This window comes from Phytophthora infestans, genomic scaffold (assembly GCF_000142945.1).
Source record: "Phytophthora infestans T30-4 supercont1.53 genomic scaffold, whole genome shotgun sequence".
Taxonomy (NCBI): domain Eukaryota; phylum Oomycota; class Peronosporomycetes; order Peronosporales; family Peronosporaceae; genus Phytophthora; species Phytophthora infestans.
This window is the reverse complement of record NW_003303706.1, coordinates 401172-420405: the sequence shown is the minus strand read 5'-3', so window position 1 is coordinate 420405 and position 19234 is coordinate 401172. Positions and strand designations below refer to the sequence as shown.

Here is a 19234-nt window from a genome sequence, read left to right as displayed (position 1 = left end):
CCACGCTCGCATCGATCATCATGCGATCTAGAGTACCTGCCACCACATCAACGTCCTCATCTTCCTGATCAGGTTTTGGTCGTGAGCGGTCCTCTTGCCGAAGAGTCACGTTCCCCCGCGGTTTCCGCTTTTCATTTGATCCAGCGCCGCTTGAACGATCCGTCCTCTCTGGGCATGTAGCCTTCCAAGTGCTCTGTACTCTCACAGAGATAGCACTTCTTCGGCTTCTTCTTCATGAAGTCGTTGTTTTTCTCCCTTCTTGGGCTATCAGCCTTTCCTGTAGTTCCTCCGCCATGATTCCCTCCGCCTTTATGCCCTCCTCGTTGTCCGCCACCTCCCTTTTCACCAAGTTCGTTCTGTCGAGAAGCCGCTTCTCGAATTAACTCACGAGCTTTAGCAGGAGTGAACAAGCTTGAGTCAGCTGCGTAGAGAATAGATGACTTCATCCGCTCGAACTCTGGCTGATCCGGTAAACTTACCAGCAGTGCTTCTACCATGTCGAGATCATCCACATTGTACTGCAAAGTCTCCAATTCAGTCTTGAGGTTGAACACTTGCTCAAGTGCAGGTTAGTATTCCCACCAACTGCCAATTTGATGCTCCAAAGTTCATTCCTCAGTCGACGAATTGTGTGGGCCTTCACCGTTTTGTTCGCCTTATTTTCGAACAGGTCACTCAGCGCAGCCCACATTTCAGTACCAGTCGTCCTATCACGAATCTGATGTAGAATCTCTGACGGCACGGACATACCAATGATACGCATGATCTGGGTCTGTTTCAGGTCGAATTCTTCTTCACTCTCACTTGTAGAAAGCATAGATCTTGTAATCTTCTCTTCTACAACGTCAGTAAGCATCATCTCCCTGAACACCATCTGCATTGCGAACTTGTATGCCTGCCAGTCCTTTCCGTTCCAGTCCTTAGGTATTCCTTCGGACGTGAACTTTATCTTGTCCACCATCTTGGATAGCTTCTTGTGCAGCAGGAAGTCCGCAGTTCTCTTGGGCTCAGAACCCTCTTGGAAGTTGCCCTCGATCTGTCTGGCCGGACAGGAAGGAAAAGTAGAAGTGAATAAATTAGTTGCTTAAGTTCTCTCACCAAACTCTCACAACCAGTAAAGGACCTGTGTCCTCTCTCATGCAGAAGCCCACGTCTCTCTGCTTTTCAGCGACTTGGTCCAACCCCCGTTGACCAGGTCTCACATTGAACTCAGCTTCGACATCGGGTCTTCGATATGCAATCCAACATTCTCATTGTCGCCAGTACAGCAGCTCGACGATCACGGTCCGCCAATTGTCGAGAGCGTTACCATTCGGTATTTGAGAAGGAATGGCATGGTTTGGGCGACGCAAGCGTAATATGGTGCATATGTCACGAGCTCGCCGTTTGTACCGGGCCTGTCAGCTCCACACAGCCAGCATTAGATGTACTCACGCCAATAGAGGCGGATGTGATGCAGCTGACAGTGCTTGCGTAGATTACTGAAGTTGGAAACTCGACAATTCAGACTCGCACATTGTCCCATGTCAAATTTCGGAGTCGCACACTTTCGAGCAATATATCCAGCTTTGTAAATCGGGTTCATGTTTCCAATCCTCCACTAAATCGCCGTGCAATCTTTCTCCGGCATTGAAAATGATTATCGCAAATGCACGACAAAGTCTATCCATCGCCTCTCTCATTTCGGTTGTGGTGCCGAGTAGCGATAAATAAACAATATATTGCAAAACGTTCAATGGCGTATTAGTCATTTCAAAATGCTCGATCTCAATAATAGCTAAGTATTTTAATAAAAATTACAAATAATATTTAAAAGAATGTATTTGACTTAGGATTTGTAAGCTTTGGAAAACTATACCTTATCATCAGACAATAATGATCATTGCAATATGACTTGGCTCAATAATCAATTATTTAGTGGATCAATACCGCATATATTGGTTTCATTTTTTTTCGATCTGGTTAACACCAGGTCCGCCCGTAGGACAAATAAAAGCTCAAAATCTTTGCTGCACTCTCTTATAAACACTGTCCCGAAAACCGAGATGATATGACTCTAGCTAAAAAGGTTGTCTTCGTTCAATCCGCTCAGATTCAAAAATGACGCTAATAACGTTTCATGCTCGGACAAAAAGCAAAGTTCTTAAGTTGAGCATGCATTATGGTAGTTTTGGTCACCGACAGTAGTGTATTACACTGCTTATACAAGTTTGGTCCTCCCGAGCGTATGATTAGACAAATTGAGTTGTGTTGGCCGCATCAAAACCCGTTTTTGTCCTATAGATTGCAGCTTGGGCAAAAAATCTAAAGGTTTATTTGAAAGTTTAGACCCAAAACGATAACGGCTCTGAAGTCTCTTGTACTACGCCTAAATCAGTACCACGTTTTTTTGTTTCGAAACATTTCTTTTTATTTCGAAAACAATTCTAGACCATCCGAACTTGCACCGTGTTGTTTGCGGGTGAACAATTATGACCGCTGCTTGTAAAGCGAAGTAATGCTGCTTCTTCAGAATACGCGATGTTTCGACAGATAGTAATCGGTGTACTCTCTCCACAATCTTAAACGAGACTTGAAACGCGGGTCTTTCTTTGCTGCTTCGTATTCTTTCATCGCAAGGCCCAGATCTTTATAGACATCGCCGGGCTCTTTATAAGCCCGGTACCACCTCCGGTAATACGCCTGCTTCCTTCCAAGATAATCAAGCCTTTTAAAGGGAACCGCAACCTGAAAAAAGATGGTGTTAGTCAGCGAAAAATGGTGATAATTACCTTAATGAGGGAATGATTTTTTTTTATCTTGATTGGACTTTTACTTACCCGGGTTTTAAGTTTATGCAGAAACCCTATTTCTTCTTCTTGTGAGACTTACCCATTTGTTCGCTCAGCAGTCCTCAGGAACCGATGGTAAATGGCTTCTTTCTGACCGCGATGTGGGGAGGAAGCAGCATCGCCGATCGCCTCGAAACTCGCAATCCTCTCTGAATAACTACTCGAAAGATAAAAGGTAGCAATCAGAAGAAGGACGACTAAGCTGCGCATTGTTGGTGTTTGTCGATAAAGCTGTAAATTGAGAACTGATCGCGGGGAGTGAAAAGTTGCTTCAGATGAACGAGGGTTTAGTTACCATCATAAATGGCTTACGTACAATCACTGATCAATAGATGGAAACGGTTTTCTAACTCGTTTGCTGGTGCCTGTAAAAAGTAACGTAATTGGGAAAATGTAAATGAAGCAACAATCTGAAGTACAGTAGGACGAACTCAGCTGCGCATGGTTGGTGCTTGTCGGCAAAGCTGTACAGTTCCTATAACTTGAGCACTGATCGTGGGGGGTATAATAGCTTTATTAGCAGACCAAAGGTTTAGTTACCGTCATAAATAGCTTACGCTCCATTACTAATCACGCACATGGAGCGGGGCTAATGGTAACCAAAATATCAAATGATATTTTTGATAGCCATAGTACTATTTTTTATATTAATCAAAATATTAATAGTAACTATTTTTTTCAAAAGCTAACATATTTTTTTAATATTAGCTCGGAGCTGAAAATTAATGATGATATTTTATGATATTTCCCGCTTAAGTACGTTTGTTGTCACCTTACAAATCACCAAAGGTCAGGTTCTAGAACAGCAGTAGACTTTTAGACTGACGAGTGTTTGCTGTAGTATTGTACTGTGACACAGACAAAGGCGATCGAGAAAAACGCTTGGTTGTTTAATGTCGATAGAGTAAAATCAAGGTATTTGTTATGTTCTCTAGCGATACCCTCGTCCATATTGTGCGTCTAGCAAACCAGCACCCTGTAACGCTAGATTAATGCGCTCAGCAGTGTCGCCAACCTTGCCGTCACTCTCACAATTGCCTTGGTACTCCATGCTGTTACTAATACTTTCGCTAGTCGAACATAAACGACATCTGGTTGGTGGATTTAAACAGATTATCTTTATATCGTATTAGCTAATATTATGTTGATATTTAATAATATAATATTGTCTTAGAAGAAAATATTAGGTGATATTTTTATATTAACTGGTCTACAGGTGATATTTTCACAATATTAACTTCACCGATTTTGGAGTTACCATTTTCCCCTGACATGGAGAAACTCTTTTAAATTGTTTGCTGGTGCACGTAAGTAAGTAGCTTGTGCGGGAAACGCTACAGGTATATTAAAATATAAATAATTTACCTGGGAATTACCTATCGGTTTCGAGTCCACCCCCGAAAATGAAGATTGTTGAAAAAATTAAATCAAACGGAGGAAGCGATAAATAATTTACCTGGGAATTACCTATCGGTTTTGAGTCCACCCCCGAAAATGAAGATTGTTGAAAAATTAAATCAAATAGATGAAGCGAATGTACTAACTGCTAGAAGCAGTAGAAGCTGCGAATGTGCAGGAGATGAGATAAGGTGAGGAGAAGCAGCAGTCAAAAGAACTTATGCATAGACGTTGTGAAAGGCTTAGTCTGAATAACTTCGCTGTATTCCATGCCATGTAAAGTTTTGAGCAAAATGCGCTTATACGAATCACGTGTACTGATAAATTTAAAACTGCTATTTGATTGGGTTGCTAATTGCGCTTGTCAAAAAATATTTTGAGAAATTCTGGTTACGCTGGTATGATAGTGATGCGACGGGAGTAGGAGAATGACTATTGTAACTGTTTTGTTGTAGAAATATTAATAAATTATCTGAGAGTGAGGTAACTGACTGAACTGCCAAATGTACAACAGAAGCTGGCCGTTAGAACAACGCTTTGTAAATAAGCGTTGTCACTTGATCCATAAAGATAGATACTGTAGTTTTAGACTGAACAAAATGAACTCATATGTGTTACTGCTGTAAACCATTGTTTTCTATGAGTTGTTTGGACAGCAAAATCCAATACTACTAAACTGGCGGACGTGTCGTCGATAGGGCGTAGGATACGATTTTAAAAGACAACAACAAAACACGAGAGGTATTAATTATACTTGAAGTAGTTGGTTAAGTGGACCCCATAAAGAAATGTTTATAAACTTGGAGCATATGTGACGTCCAATAATCCTGGAATCATCGTTAAATTATCAAATAGAAAACACTACCGTAGCAGCAAGGCGTCTTGCGACACAATATCCAAATGCTTCAATCATAACTGGCACAGATTCGAGTGCTAATTCTGAATCAGCACAAAATGAACGCTACATACATTAAAAATAGTATAATTTGAATATGTTTAACCTTCAATGAGCTTGATATGAGAAGTGAACAATCTTTAGTTACTTACAAGCTGAAATAGGCAGTACAAGCAGGTAAGTAGTACAAGCTGGACAGGCCATTACTATCGTTTGTGCTAGGTTTCATGGCTCAGAAACGGCCCGTGGTATCGAGCACGACGCTAAACTAAACATATTGTGTAGCGTTTGTAAAAATGTTATTTGAAGTGCAGGTGGTTTTGGGTGGAAGATGAAGATACAGTGATAGCCAACAATAATAAAGAGGTTGTACTGTAGTAAGAATCTTGATTCATGATCATTAGAATAATTCTTTTTTACTTCGAAGTATCAGGTAAGCATGATGTTGACCCATACTTCAAAGTATTACTTAATAAAATTAAAAATATCGAGGCGCTACTTGACCTGCCGAAGCGTAGCGGAGAAAACCCTAAACTACAGCCGCGTAGCGGCGGCGCTCGGATAATTACGCTGCATTTGCAGTTTAAAAGTTCTTTTGAGCTTCCGGTCTGGAGGGGCTCTGTTAGGTCGATTATTAAGCAACGTTCGATGCGAACACAGCGGAGCTTGTCGCTTCAGGTCGTTTTCTTGAGACTCCACCAATCTCTGATTTCCGCCGCTGTCGTACTTGTAATATACCATCGATCCGCCGCAATGTACATCTGCCGGCTACACGAATCTAAAGCGACAACGTACTTCCTCGTTTCATCCACAGTGACATCGTTCATCTGCTGTAGCAGTGCTAGCAATCTCTCACCCAAGGTCGACACTGTTTTGGAGTTGTGAGCGCACGCGATATACCCGAACGGCAGCAACTCCGCTGCTGTGTCCACATCAGCAAGCGCGAGTAGATATCGCTCGTGACTCCACGCTGACTTCCAGCTCAGCACATAGCCCATAACGTCAAACAACGCACGGCGTTTGTGTACAGAAGCATCAAGAGCAGATAACCCCCGACTGAAGGCATCGATCACGTCCAGAAGACAAGACACAGTCTCGGCAGGTCTCGTGTGTTGGGCAATCAGCGCCCCGACCTCGGCGATAAGTGGCTGCAAGTACAACTCCACGAGTTTGTCGTCGGTCCATTCGTCAAAATCATGGCGTAAAATCCACTGGAACGCCAGTGACGCCTCCCGTTTCGTGAGTTTCAGAGCGTTGAGCTTCGCTAGCGTGACGATGAAAAGTCCACTTCTCCACCAGCTCCAATCAGAAGAATTAGACTTCGTCGGCATTAGGAAGGAGTCAGCACAGCCACGTTCGCCGTAGTCCACTTTGGACAGAACACGTGAAGCAAATTGCCTTACAAGAGACGAAGCATGCGGCCCGAATGGAATCTCCACGACTATTTTCTGTAGAATAACATGGTTCACCATGGCCACAGAGCTCTCAGGAACACGGCGCGTCGAGTTGGCTTCCAAAATGTTACGCAGCATAGCTGTCCAGCTGTCAAAGAGCAGTATACTTGTGCTGCTAGAAGTATCACGTCGCCAAATATCCTTGAGAATATCAAAGATAGTTGTCAACAAGCCTCGCAGCACGTCCGTCGACACGCGAGTAGCTGCGTGTGCAATCCACGTCATCAACTCTGCTTGCAGAGCTGCGTCGGCGTGTCCGAACCATCGGCTAGAGAGCAAGTCACCAGCTACAAGCTCGTCACAACTCGCTTGAGTAGCTGCGAATCTAACACAAGCCACGCTTGTATCAACCGAGCAGAACCGGAACATCACGCGACGAGTTAACGAGGCGTAATCCAATAACGGAAGCACAGTTCCCGTCGATGTCAAGCAGCCTAATAACGACATCGCAGTCTTCGTGTCCGCTTCGCTATCACTCGGATTCGTCTGTCGTAGCCACTCTAAAGTCTTCACTAACAAACTGGTCGACGGCAGCGTGCGGATCTCAACGTCAAACGATTTCTTCTTGTGTGAAACGTAAAAGCCGTCCGCCGTACGCGCAATAGCCCCGAGAACGGCACTTGAACCCCCACGCACACGTTCATTCCCGACTCGAACCGACTTCACCAGCTTCGCAATGGTCTCGTTATCGAGCGTAAGCTCCACGTTGTGCTCCATATGCAACATCCCAGGGACGAATGACCCAGAAATACCAAAAGACAAGTGGAACAAGTTCGCGACAGCTGGTAAGGCCAATGAACGCACAGCACCACGACCGTCTTCTAGCGCTCTTTGGATCTGCTTGACGACCGACGTGGTCTGCTCTTGGATAGTGCTAGGGAAGCCTCCAAACGAATCCAAACGACACAACACGAACGCCGCTGCTATCATCACAAACCCACTATCGACGTTGTCGGCTGCACGCTGAATACAAGTTGCAACGAAAGTCTCGAGGCTTGACGAAGGTGCCACGTTGAAGTGAACACAGTGCAGTAACACAGGACCCAGGGCGACAGCTGAGACACCAGCGGAGTCGCTCGCTCTCCATACATCGCTTAGGACTCTGCGCACATTAGCAAGCCAGTCCAAGCGCTTAATACTCGAGAACCCACTAGCTAGTCGCGCTAGCCCCATCGACGCCGCCCATGACAACAGCATGTCACTAGATGATATTCGTTGTAAATCAGCTGCCACTTTGTCAATAGAAGCACTCACTCCGCTATTGTCCAGAGGGAATACCACGTCTCCATGACACGACGAAGACGAACGTTGCTGCTTCGTGTACAGAAACGACTCGAGAATGCGCTCTGCGATCGGTTTAACGCGTCGTTGTCTCCATTGAGCCTCTGCCAATGTCTCCAGCTCTTCTCCGTTCGAATAAAGAGCAGCCACGTGACTCAATCCTAGCAACGCACAGGCCTCTACCATACCGTCCGATGCGTTCGTGTAAATGTCCACAAACATCTTGTCGATCTTCTCTAGTTGAGTGCAGAACGTGCTGCAGTCTTCAGTAGCATCCACTTGTCGTCTACCAAGCGCAAGCTGAAGCGCGATCAAAGCTCCAATAGACGAGCTACGAGCGTCACCGTCGTCAGTCGAGAACACTCGACTCTTCTCCATCGACAAAGCTAATAAACGTGTCAATTCTTCAACAATTTCCTCGTATTTCAGACGAAGTTGCGGGTTTTGCCAATGTCTCGACTCCCACAGCTGTCCGGCCAGTGCTCCAGCAGCCACCGCGCCTCCAATCTTGTTATTGCCATGTAACAACGCGTCAAACAGACCTTCACCACCCTCCGAGAAGACACGGAAGCCAACGTCGGCATCGTCAACACCCACGGGAGTCTTCAGCTGCGCTAATTCGTCCAATGACGTCACGTACGTCGCCATAAACCCGCGCCATCCCTCCATCAAGACTTGTGTACGTAAGAACAGCTCGCAATCTGTCGCTGTGTCTGTCACTGTCCACGGTAGCTCCATAGCCTGAAGCGCAGACGCGACTGTTTCCATCAATTCGTCCACGTTTTGAGTCGCCAGACGCACCAGTTTGTCTTTCCGCTTAACGTTCCTTGTGTCGATCACCGCCTTGGGTTGATACGCCAGCAGAAAGCCACTCCAGTCTACTATTTCAGACATCGAGGACTGCACCTCTGCTCGTGAAGGAAGAAGCGCCTTCATCTCCTTCGTTGCTGCAGCTGAGACACTCGCTTGAGCCGCAGACGCCACGCGCTGTCCTCGTCCAACGCCAGCCGTGAGTTTGGCACTCTCATACTCGATAACTCTCGCTACCAACGTCTCGAGTTCAGTGCGAACAGCTGCTTCCTGTTCACCCTCAAGACGCTGCAGTAGATTTTCCACTTGCTCCTCGACTTCCTCCTCCGTCGCTTGCTCTTCGTCTTCACTCTCCTGTTCCATATCCGACATGCAAAGACCCAACAGATCCAGCGGGAACGTGCACATGGCCGCATACGCAGCCTTCCTCACAGTTAAATGCTCACTGTCAGCAAACTCCCACGTCTGGTGTAGCAGCTTCACTGCGTGTTTTTCATTCGCTCTACTCTCAGCACCACCAAGAGCGTAAAAGCAGCATAGACGCTCCTGGAAGAGAGGCTCGTCCGCACACGTCACCTTGTTCTTGCGCATCTTCTGTGAGATGATCTTGAACGCCACGTAAAAGTCCAAGCAGTCAGCTCCACACAACGCCGTGATGGCGTCCATGGCCATGGCAACTACAGACTGTAATTTGTCTTCGAGAAACGCTTGGATAGCTGCGATGAACTGCACACCCAGCTCGGGGTCTTCCTCACACAAGGCTTTGATTGTAGCCATCCTCACGACGTGACGCTCCGTATCGTCGTCCGGACAAGTTGACTCGAGCAGCATCGTCTCCAGTCGAGGGAACACGCGCGTCTCTTTCTGCCACACTTCGTACATGAGTTGGAGCGCCATCGGCCGCATCTTGGTCGTGTTATTCATGCTGTCAAGTAGACGCAGGATGACGCGCATCGTATCCGTTGTCGTAGCTGCGAGTCCCGCCAAGGAATACAAACACGACGTCATCCACAGACCATAGCGACGTGCTGACGCTGGCTTGAGATCTGTCGCTGGGTGCTGAGAAACGAGGAAAACCAGACTCGACACGAGCGCTTTGGTAGTCTCCGCGCCCCAGACCTTGGGCGAGCTCTTCACTTGACGCGTCAGACACTCCGCAGCACACTTACGGACACACGATCGCGTATCCGACAGCAGCGCGCTCAATACTAACGCCAGCCACTTGTCCGTCGACTTGTTAGCTGTTGTAGATGCAGCGTCGTCGGTCGAGAACAAGGTGTTCAGCCAGCGCTGACAGCCTTCTGCATCGCCAATCAGCTGCACAGCCGACCGAGCGTGAACTGCAGTCGCTGTCAAGGCTGCGTCTCTTTCACTCGCGTGGTTCACATGATATTTGCTCTTGGTCTTGATGGCGATCACCTTTTGAAGCAATTCAGACGCCGTGCTGCCGTGTACAGCAGCCAGAGACGACAGAGGCAGCAGCAGGATTTCCACATAGACGGTGCGTCTGTCAGCCAACGTAGCGCATCCAAACTCCAGCGTATCTTTCAGTACATGCAGCATCAACTGCTGCTCCAAGGGCGTCTCACACTTGTCCACTAGGAAATACGCAGCGGAAGCTAGAAACACCGAGCACCAGAGCGCCTTAGGCACCTGTCGAGCCAGTTGGCCGAGTGCCTGCAGCAGCGACACAACGCCCACGTCGCTTTCGAGCAAAAGCTGCACCGATTCTAGCACGAAACGCGCCGTTCGCGTCGCCAGAGCCGCCTGCTCCTTCGTCGGAGCGGTAAATGAGCTCAGTAACTCAACGACTAGTGACACGTGAGACGCGTACGTCGCCTGGGAGAGCTGCGAGTGAGGCACGAGCTCCAGTGCGTCCACTAGGATACGGACGAGAGCTGTGCGCACAGATGAGTTGTCCTCAAAGCGCCAGGCGATGGAGACGATGCTGTTTAATACCGCAGCTTTGTGTCCTTCTGTCTGCAAAGTGTCCATGAGGACAGTTTTGAAGACAGGAGATATTATTTCAAGTGTCCGCTGCACTGTTGCAATGTCCACTTGGCAGTTGCAAATGGGTCCATTAACAGACGTGAGAGCAGCCAAATAGCCGGACAATACGCCCATGTTGGCGTTCAGGACCTTGAACAACACGCGACGCAAAGTGGACACTTCCAGTGTATCTAGTAGATGGACACTCTCCTGGAAGAGTGTGAAGCCGAGGAACTCGGCCTTACTGGATGGCTCGGTGCAGATTGCTGCAGCTTGTTGCAGTTTGTCATAGAAACGTCCAGTCAGTCCAGCAGAGTGATGGTCTTTTGCGCAATTTTGCAGTGCTGTGGCAACAACTCGGCGAATTAATTGTCAGAAATGGAAACGAGCATTTAGAAACGACACGCTGTACGCACCAAATACGAGGTTCTGCGCCTCGGCCAACGACGAGGTGGAAATAAGGCGGTCAGCAGCCTGCTCCATCGCTCTAGAGGCAGAAGAGTCAGGCGACACTTGCCGCAACCCCTTTAGCAGCGCCGCCAGCGTCGGCGTGGTGGTGACCATGCTTGGGAAAAATGGATCCTGGTTGAGTGGCGAACACCACATTATGGTCAAGATACTCAAATTTAGAAATAGGACAATAAAGTGATCTCAAAAACACCAATTTGTAAATAGGTATCATTAAATTGTTAGTTCAGAAATGATACACTTCGACGTAACCACGTATTAACCCCCCCCAAAGCGAGCGGATTTCGTTGCGCCTATTTACCGAAACCCCATACACGTTATGGATAGTGGGTTACAATAGTAAGACCCAGCTATATTTTATCGTGTATCTAACAGAGTCGGTACAGCGCCCCACCCCTAGGGTCTTCATTTCTCGATATCGTGTATCAGGTATACTAACATGTCTGCACTGTACGCGATAACGCTGATATCGTGTCCTGAGTGAACAAAGACAACACAACATTTGTACAAAACCACATCTAGCGGGGAGTGACGGGTCATATTTTTGTCAATATTTAGAGAAGGATTCCACATGGCGATCTGCACAAAAAAACATATATTCAAATCAAGTTATTTTTGAAGCCGGAACATGTGCTCTGACGACGATCTCACTAGATGCCGTTATCGTTGGTGTGTGGCCGCCATCCCGAACGACCCTGAGAGGAAACACTTCCGATTTCAGCTCTAGACTGCGACTCCGAGTCGCTGGCATCAGAGCCACCGTCACTTGCAGCGCGTGCGGGCTTCCGGGCTCGAATTTTGCGCTTGCGTCCTGATTGAGGGATCATAGTCCCATTTTTCCAGTGTTTATGCCAGATATCCCAGCACGAAGTAGGTTCGCCTTTGCTGCAATGCTTCACCTTGTTGCAGAGGAATACGCGTGCGGCTGACTCGTGTCTTGATGTTGTTTTCAGCTTACATTCAGCACAGTAGAATGTCGGCTCCTCCCCGTGAGACGTGGCAGCGCCTTTTAGCACCGAACAAACCTTGCACGCACGCTGCCTACGCTTTCTCGTCTTATCGGAGTTTCCTTTGCGCCACTCGTCGGCCTGTACAGGCATGTGCGCCGCTCGAGCTTGTCGTGCCCGCGTTGGCGTCGCGTGATGCCCGCGGTGGCGAAGAAGCTGCACCCAATCTTCCGGTAGCAACTGACAGAGCTGTAGATGAAGCGTCTTCAGAAAAAGTCACGTGGGAAACCCTTGGCTTCCCGGTGCCGCGCGATGGTAATTGTGCACGATGAAAGCATTAATGATAGCCATGTCTATCAGTCCCAGAAAGAGAGATTTGTAGTACTTCTTGTAGCGCCGAGCCAATTGCAGTGAATACCTAATAATACGTACAATACATGTTAAAACGATGACTTCAACGTGTATATACAGGATATGAATACTTGCCGTTGTAGACGTAACTGGTCGTGAACGTCGACTCCGCCCATGAAAGTCTGATAGTCTTTAACGATCCGTGGACACATCAACTCTGTCTGATCTCCAGCTACTGGATTCCTACGCACGATACGGTCTGGTACTGCACTTCCTCCAGCAGCAAGCAGATACACCGCTTGATTATCCCACCAACGGACGGCCTTGATCGATGGCACCTTTTGGAGGGTGGCTACGTCATACGTTCCTTTGACGATCTGTGCTGGTCGCTTCTTTGATTCCTTCCTGCCGTTTTTAGTCTTCTTTGGTAGAATTGCTTTGCACAGCCCCTTTCTGTTCGTCATTATTGTGCCCAAACTGTAGAAGTTCATGGTCAGCAGCTGCGTAGCCAGCACGACAGAGGTGTAAAACTTGTCGGTGACTATGAGACGTCGCTCAGTTGGTCCGTTGACGCCAAAGACTTGACGTAAGTTCCGTACGACTGCGGCAGGTCCCGATTTTTCATCACTGGGTGTGCTACTGTCTTGCATTTGTTGCTTTCCACAATAGACTTCAAACCTGTAATATACACAATAGTTTAAAAGATTTTAGCACGCCGAAGACACGATAAGATAGCTTTGAAACCAAAAACAAAAAGAGCGTGCCCGAAGGCACGCTCTTTTCCTTACCTGATGCAGTATGCAGACTTGGAACAGCACAGCATAAAAAGCTTTGTGCCCCAGCGATGGGGCTTGTCCTTCATGAAGATTCTCATCTTGTTGAACGGAGACGTACACGGAAGCATCGCTTCGTCAAACGCCATTATTGGAGGTGGGATGAAACTTGCCTGAAATGTTTCTTGCAGCACGTCAATCACCGGGCGGAGTTTCCAAGCTCGATCGGTATGCGCTCTTGCGTCAGCATTGCTGCTAAAATGAAGATTCCGCGAGATATGATAGAAGCGATCTCTAGTCATAAATGCGTTAAAACAGCCACGAGGAATAGCACCTTCATCTGTAGTCTTCCAATGGTTATCAAACCTCTCTTTGTTGGGAGCTATCGTTCTTGCAATAAGTAATCCAAGAAAAATAGCAATTTCTCGTCCTGAAATGTCCTTCGTGTTCAGCAGCTTAGTCTTTATGATATCCGGAGGTGAGACATGGAAATCAGGCCTTTTCAGCTTCCTATTTAGCTGCTTGGCGTGTAGACTCTCCACTCGCGCGTCTAGGTTCTCCATAAAGTAGTCGTTACTAGCACCCGCAATTCTTTCTAGTAAGTACGGCGGGACGAACTGAAAAAATGCACCAATTGGGGTCTCGGCAGCGCTCAACGCTGCAGCAGTTGGTCCATGTTCACCGCGAAATAGATCCGGATAGTCAATATTTGCCCAATCATCGCGACGCATGTCGTAGGGTTCATCCATGTATGGGTAAGGCGTCTGATTGTGCACTGGAGACCACCCGTTCTCCTTCATGTCGGCTAAAACATCAGCCTTGAGGTTGCCACGTGCAATCTCGTGAACACCACCTACTGCTTCAAGTAGAGACGCATCAAATGGAAGCTCAGGTGGGACGACATCTTCATCTTCAATGCTGAGATCAGGCTCAGCGAGCTCCAGCTCCTCATCATCGTCGTACACAGAGAATCCTCCCCCCTCCTCGTCCGAATCAAGACTTGCAAAGACATACTTGTCATCGCCGGGCGTTACAATGTTAGGATCGTCTGTTAAAAATATACATGATAGTTGTTATTATCATGAATGTGTATCATGTATACATAGGAATTGTATATCGTGTACATACACGTTTGAACCTACCAGATAAAGACGAACAGAAAAACGCAGCGTTCGATGCCGCGTCCACGCGATCGCCGTCTGCGGACTGTTGCACATTTTTGGGGCTTTGCGGAGAGTCGTTAGAGTCATCTGACTCATCAGAAGACCCAAACAGTTCATACAGATTGCGCCTTGAAGTGGTTGGCACAGCTGGAAAAATACAATGTTGAAAAGAGTTAGCTACAACACCTTCGAATTGTATGGATGGCACAGTAAACGTACCGGGTGTGTCTGGACTTGACGAAAATAAAGCATCGATATCGTCGTCAGCTTCGTGCGGCGAAGTAGTAATTAGAGGTGCACTGGAGTGAGATTGCATTGGAGAGCTGGGGTGCGTCTGTTGTCGTACTGGGGTGGTTGAGAGTGGCTCTTCACGCACTGTACTAACTGCATAATACACGATAGTGTTAGACAGGTACGGTGTAATGTACAGGCGTTGTAAAATATACCTGTTGGAGGTGTAGTAGCGTCATCAGGTGGAGTGGCGCCATCGTCTTGCCTCGAGGATGCGTGTGTGGCGTCGTCGGTCTGTCGTTTATCTTCCTTTTGCCTCGCAAGCTCATCTATACACGCGTCAACGGTTAGGCTCAGGTTTTCAATACATCATTAGAACAAACAACTTACCGAGGTCTAGTCGATCCAAATACGACATCAGCTCCTTCTCCCCTACAAAGAAGTCTATTCCGCGCACGTCTGTCTTGCTTTTACCGGGCTTCAGATAGGTGTGGTCATTTGAGAGGCCTGTAGGAGGCTTGGAAGACCAGCCTTCCTGCCGTAGTTCCTTCCACCGGGCCCGAAACCCCGACATCTGACTGGGAGCGGGAGTTTTCTGAAATGAGCGCCAAAATGAGTGGCGTTGAAAATCCCTGCAGTTTCTTATATTGATTTGGCGTGAACCACATATCGCTGAGTTGCCTCTAAACTTTTATTTTATGAAAAATTGTGCAATGCACCGCCTGCGCACACCGCACCAGGAAGGATGGGGATCAGGCTTCACATACCTATCCCTCTTTGGCTTAGCGTTTTTTTGACCGTATACAAAAACAAGGTGAAAAACAAGCAGATCATTCATGCACCATTTATCGTGTATTATACAGGATAAGCCCTCCCTACGAAACGTGTATAATACAGGCCGTCGCTTTGGGGGGGTTAATACATGTAACAGGAAAAGCTTGAAATTCTCTAAACGTTTACGTATTCGATCTGCGTTTTTCAGATTTTAGCTTAGAGAAAATCTACACATTCTGCTTTAGACTGCATACATACTACAGTCGAACTACAGACTGTAGTACCGTATGCAGCACCAGCAGATTAGTGAAACCGAGGTTAACATCATTTTGTAATACATGTTTCTAACTACCGAGGTAGTGAGGTCCCAGCAGAAAAAGTGATTAAACTATGCTCACAGCTCTTTTCGTTAGTTTTCTTAGTTTTGAGAATCAAACATGATTGGGGCCCAAATTACTTGAGATCGACGCCTTAAACAAAACCCCAAACTCACAAACCAAAGCAAATAACAAAATGATGATCCAGTCAAGTACTTCGCTTGTTTCCATCTCCGTATTTAGCCCACTCGTGTTGTCATTTCCTTCTCCAGCTCAGCCAACAAGGATGGATCTACTGACTACTCGACGCCGAGGAACTACCGAGGTGAGAGAGGCAATGGATAGACTCTGTCGCGTATTTGAGACGGCTGATTGTAACGCACTTGGAGCCAAAATTAACAGTGACGATGACACGGGGGGGGGCACCGCGGTTTTAGTGGAGGGGTGAATTCCTTTAAGAACATGAAACCGATTTACAAAGCTGGATAAATTGCCCGAAAGTGTTCGACTCCAATATTTGACGTGGGATAATGGGCGTCGAGTTTCCTACTTCAGTAATCTACGCAAGCACTGTTAGCTGCATCACACCCGCCTTTAATGGTGTGAGTGCATGCAGTGCTGGTTGTGCGGATCTGACGGGCCCCAGTACAAACGGTGAGCTCGTGACATATGCGCCAGATTACTCAAGCCGTGCCATTCACCAAATGGTATTGCTCTCGACGATTGGTGGACCGTGATCGTCGAAAGGCTGTACTGGCGACACTGAGAATCTATCGTGCAAAGCTGTACATGTATCGCCATCCAGTACATCTTTATTTTGAAGCTATCAAGGGGGCTCATCAGTTGGTCTTACGAATTCTACGACGTGAGAAGCAATCTCCCCATTTTCCCCAACGTAGCCGTTCGCCATTATTTTGGCTTCAGAACTGTTCAGCAGCGCATGCCGTGCTGCTTAATTCCAGACATGTCTTCACGCTACTCGACAACGAGCCTTTGATCCAAGGTTGCGAAGATCAAGTCACGGTTGACGTCCTCGCGTTAGCGAATCTATTGCGTGAGCAGAAGTTTCCCCTTGTGACGCCTACTCGAGAAAAAAAATCAGCATCAGCTATTCAAAAACTAGACAAAGAAATACACAATTTCTTGCGAGCAAATATACTGCGGTGCACAGTGCTAACTGCGTCAGTAAAACTCTTAGAGCCCATAGGCTTTGTATTTTTGTATGAATGAATGTTAGCAAAGTAGCTGCACAGTGAAAATATCAAGCTCAGAAACACACAAGAAAAAAGCTGTTTTTCGCTTAAACGGTCTCATGACCATTACCTGAGCGCTGGAGGTCACTCAACAAGATAGTTATCCAAAGGAAGGCTGCTATTATTACTTGCCGCTAGAGCCTCTTGACAACATTGAGGTCGTCGCATATGCACCTATCACAGCGTGATTATTATAGAGCAAAAGACATACTCTCACTACTTGAAGTTTTTGGTGTTCGCGTGATTCACGCCGTGAAGCTGTCGAGATACATGGAGTTTAACTACCGTGTACGTTGTACATTCTGCGAGCGCGTGAGTAAGAAGTAAAGAGGCGGCGGGGGTAACGAGAACGATACGATATCGTTTTCTCGGTAAATCTTACGGCTAAGGAATCGATTGACAGTATGGCGCGATGCAGCTCATTCAAGACCAAATACTGGGCTAAAGTGAACCCCACAAATACTACATGAGCGATTTGGTAACCGCTGTATTTGCTCAATGCGGTATACGTGCAATGCATGGACGAGCGTTGTTACACAAAATTAAGATCGATTTCTAGTCACTTCTTCAGCTGTGGTGACCTACCGCCAAACAAGAACGGAGAACCGCACTGCTAACAGTGTTGCTTTTGCTGTGATTTTGGTTGTGACGAAGGGTGGGTGTTGAAGGAAAGAACATTGAATTATATGTGATAGCTAAATCATTGATCAGAACAATTGGCACGGCTCTTGAAATTGCAATGCAGGTAGCGAAAGGCTCCAATTGCAATTGTTCAATGCCCTCAAGTCCTTGTTTCAGCTTGTGCTATAACTTGTGATAGCACAACCGAAACCTATCATACTCCCTCCAGGGAATAATAGGAGCATCCCTTGGTGCACCAGCGGCAGGAACCCTTCTCGCACTAGCCTTTTCGACTGATTTACGCTTGACACGCAGACTCATTTCTCCCACGAACGGAAATTCTTCTGCTGTGAAGGTACTCGACCCTGTAGTCACCAGGATGTCGCCTCTGACAGAAAGTTGACCATTTCGCTGAAGCTCGATACAAGAACGTATATGGTAGGAAGGAGAACCTTCTTCTAGCGACCAGTTGAACATCTCGAGGAAAAGAATTAGTTGACCTGGTGCCTCGACGCGCATTTCACCAAAGTAATCTCCGTGAGAACCCATTCCGGCACCTGTCGACATCCCATTCGGAAGCATACGAAACATACGTTCCTTGCCCTCTAGTACCAGTTTCATACAGTCAAGACAACCAGCCACTCTTTGCGGTGTTCGTACACGAAGAGACCTCCCTTGGACGTTAAGCGCTACCTCAACTTGGACAATCTGCATCATCATCTCGACCGTCGAAGAAAGTGACACGTCGGGCACACTGGGGTCGGCATCCATCTTGCGACCGGGAGAGGAGCTAGCTTCGTTGATATCCCACTGCACGTCATCCGTGTCCAAGAGCCATTCTCCATTCCAGTTGCACTCGACAGCATTGTGAGGAGGAAACACCGTCTTGAAAGTGGCCTTTCGATCGAGAGACTGTGGGGAGCTTGTAGTACCAATGTAAATATCTCGCATCTGAGCAACGAACATGCTCCACCCAGCGAAGCTTTGGCCGCTTACTATCTGCCGTACTAGAGGCCGACGACTGTGGAAACATTCATGCGAATACACTGCTGCAATCACCTGCTCTGCCACGTTGGCCAAGCTGTGCAGGGTGGAAGCTGCGAACACTTTTGCGTTCAAATGCTCCTCTAGTTCAAGTAGAAACTGAATAAAACACGACCGGATCGCCTTCTTGTCCAATGTTAGAGCGGCATTAAAGCGGAAAAACTCTCGAAACCAGCCAAGTGCTTCATGAGAGAACAACCACAGCACCGTCTGGGAAGCTACTCGAACGAGAGTCTCCAACTCCAAGGGGAGAGGACCACTCCCAGCAGCTCGTACACTCTCCTCTACGTGGGCATGCTGGAGTAGTAGCCGTGAGAAGCAGTCCAGATTGTTGGCTTTCTTTGGGGTCGTCCTGGACGTGTCAAGCAGTTTGAGCTTGATCGAGTTCACTACTTCGTCCACTAGCGGCGCATAAAGTCTGACAGGTGCCCAGCGGACGAACGCGAAAAGCAGAGCCATATTCTGGGATACCGCTACGGCGGGTGCATTAATGTGCTCCCAGATCAATTTATCTTGCAGAGGGTGGATCATTCCCTGGTCGCTTGACCTTGTCGGAGGGATCCGACGTTGACGCTTGGCTTCATTTAGAGGATTCTCTTCAAGCAAACTACCTAGGCGAGAGGAAGACCTCCCA

At 47.3% G+C, this 19234-nt stretch overlaps 1 protein-coding gene across 1 annotated transcript; it reads right to left on the bottom strand.

Moving 5' to 3' along the window:
- Positions 1–5798: 5798 nt before the first annotated feature.
- Positions 5799–11222, bottom strand: PITG_17282 (uncharacterized protein; the record flags this gene model as incomplete). The annotated part of the gene is made up of 4 exons (XM_002896747.1): positions 5799–7289; positions 7359–10176; positions 10237–11002; positions 11075–11222. The coding sequence occupies 4 exons, from the start codon at positions 11220–11222 to the stop codon at positions 5799–5801; spliced, it is 5223 nt and encodes a 1740-aa protein (XP_002896793.1).
- Between the last annotated feature and the right edge of the window lie 8012 nt (positions 11223–19234).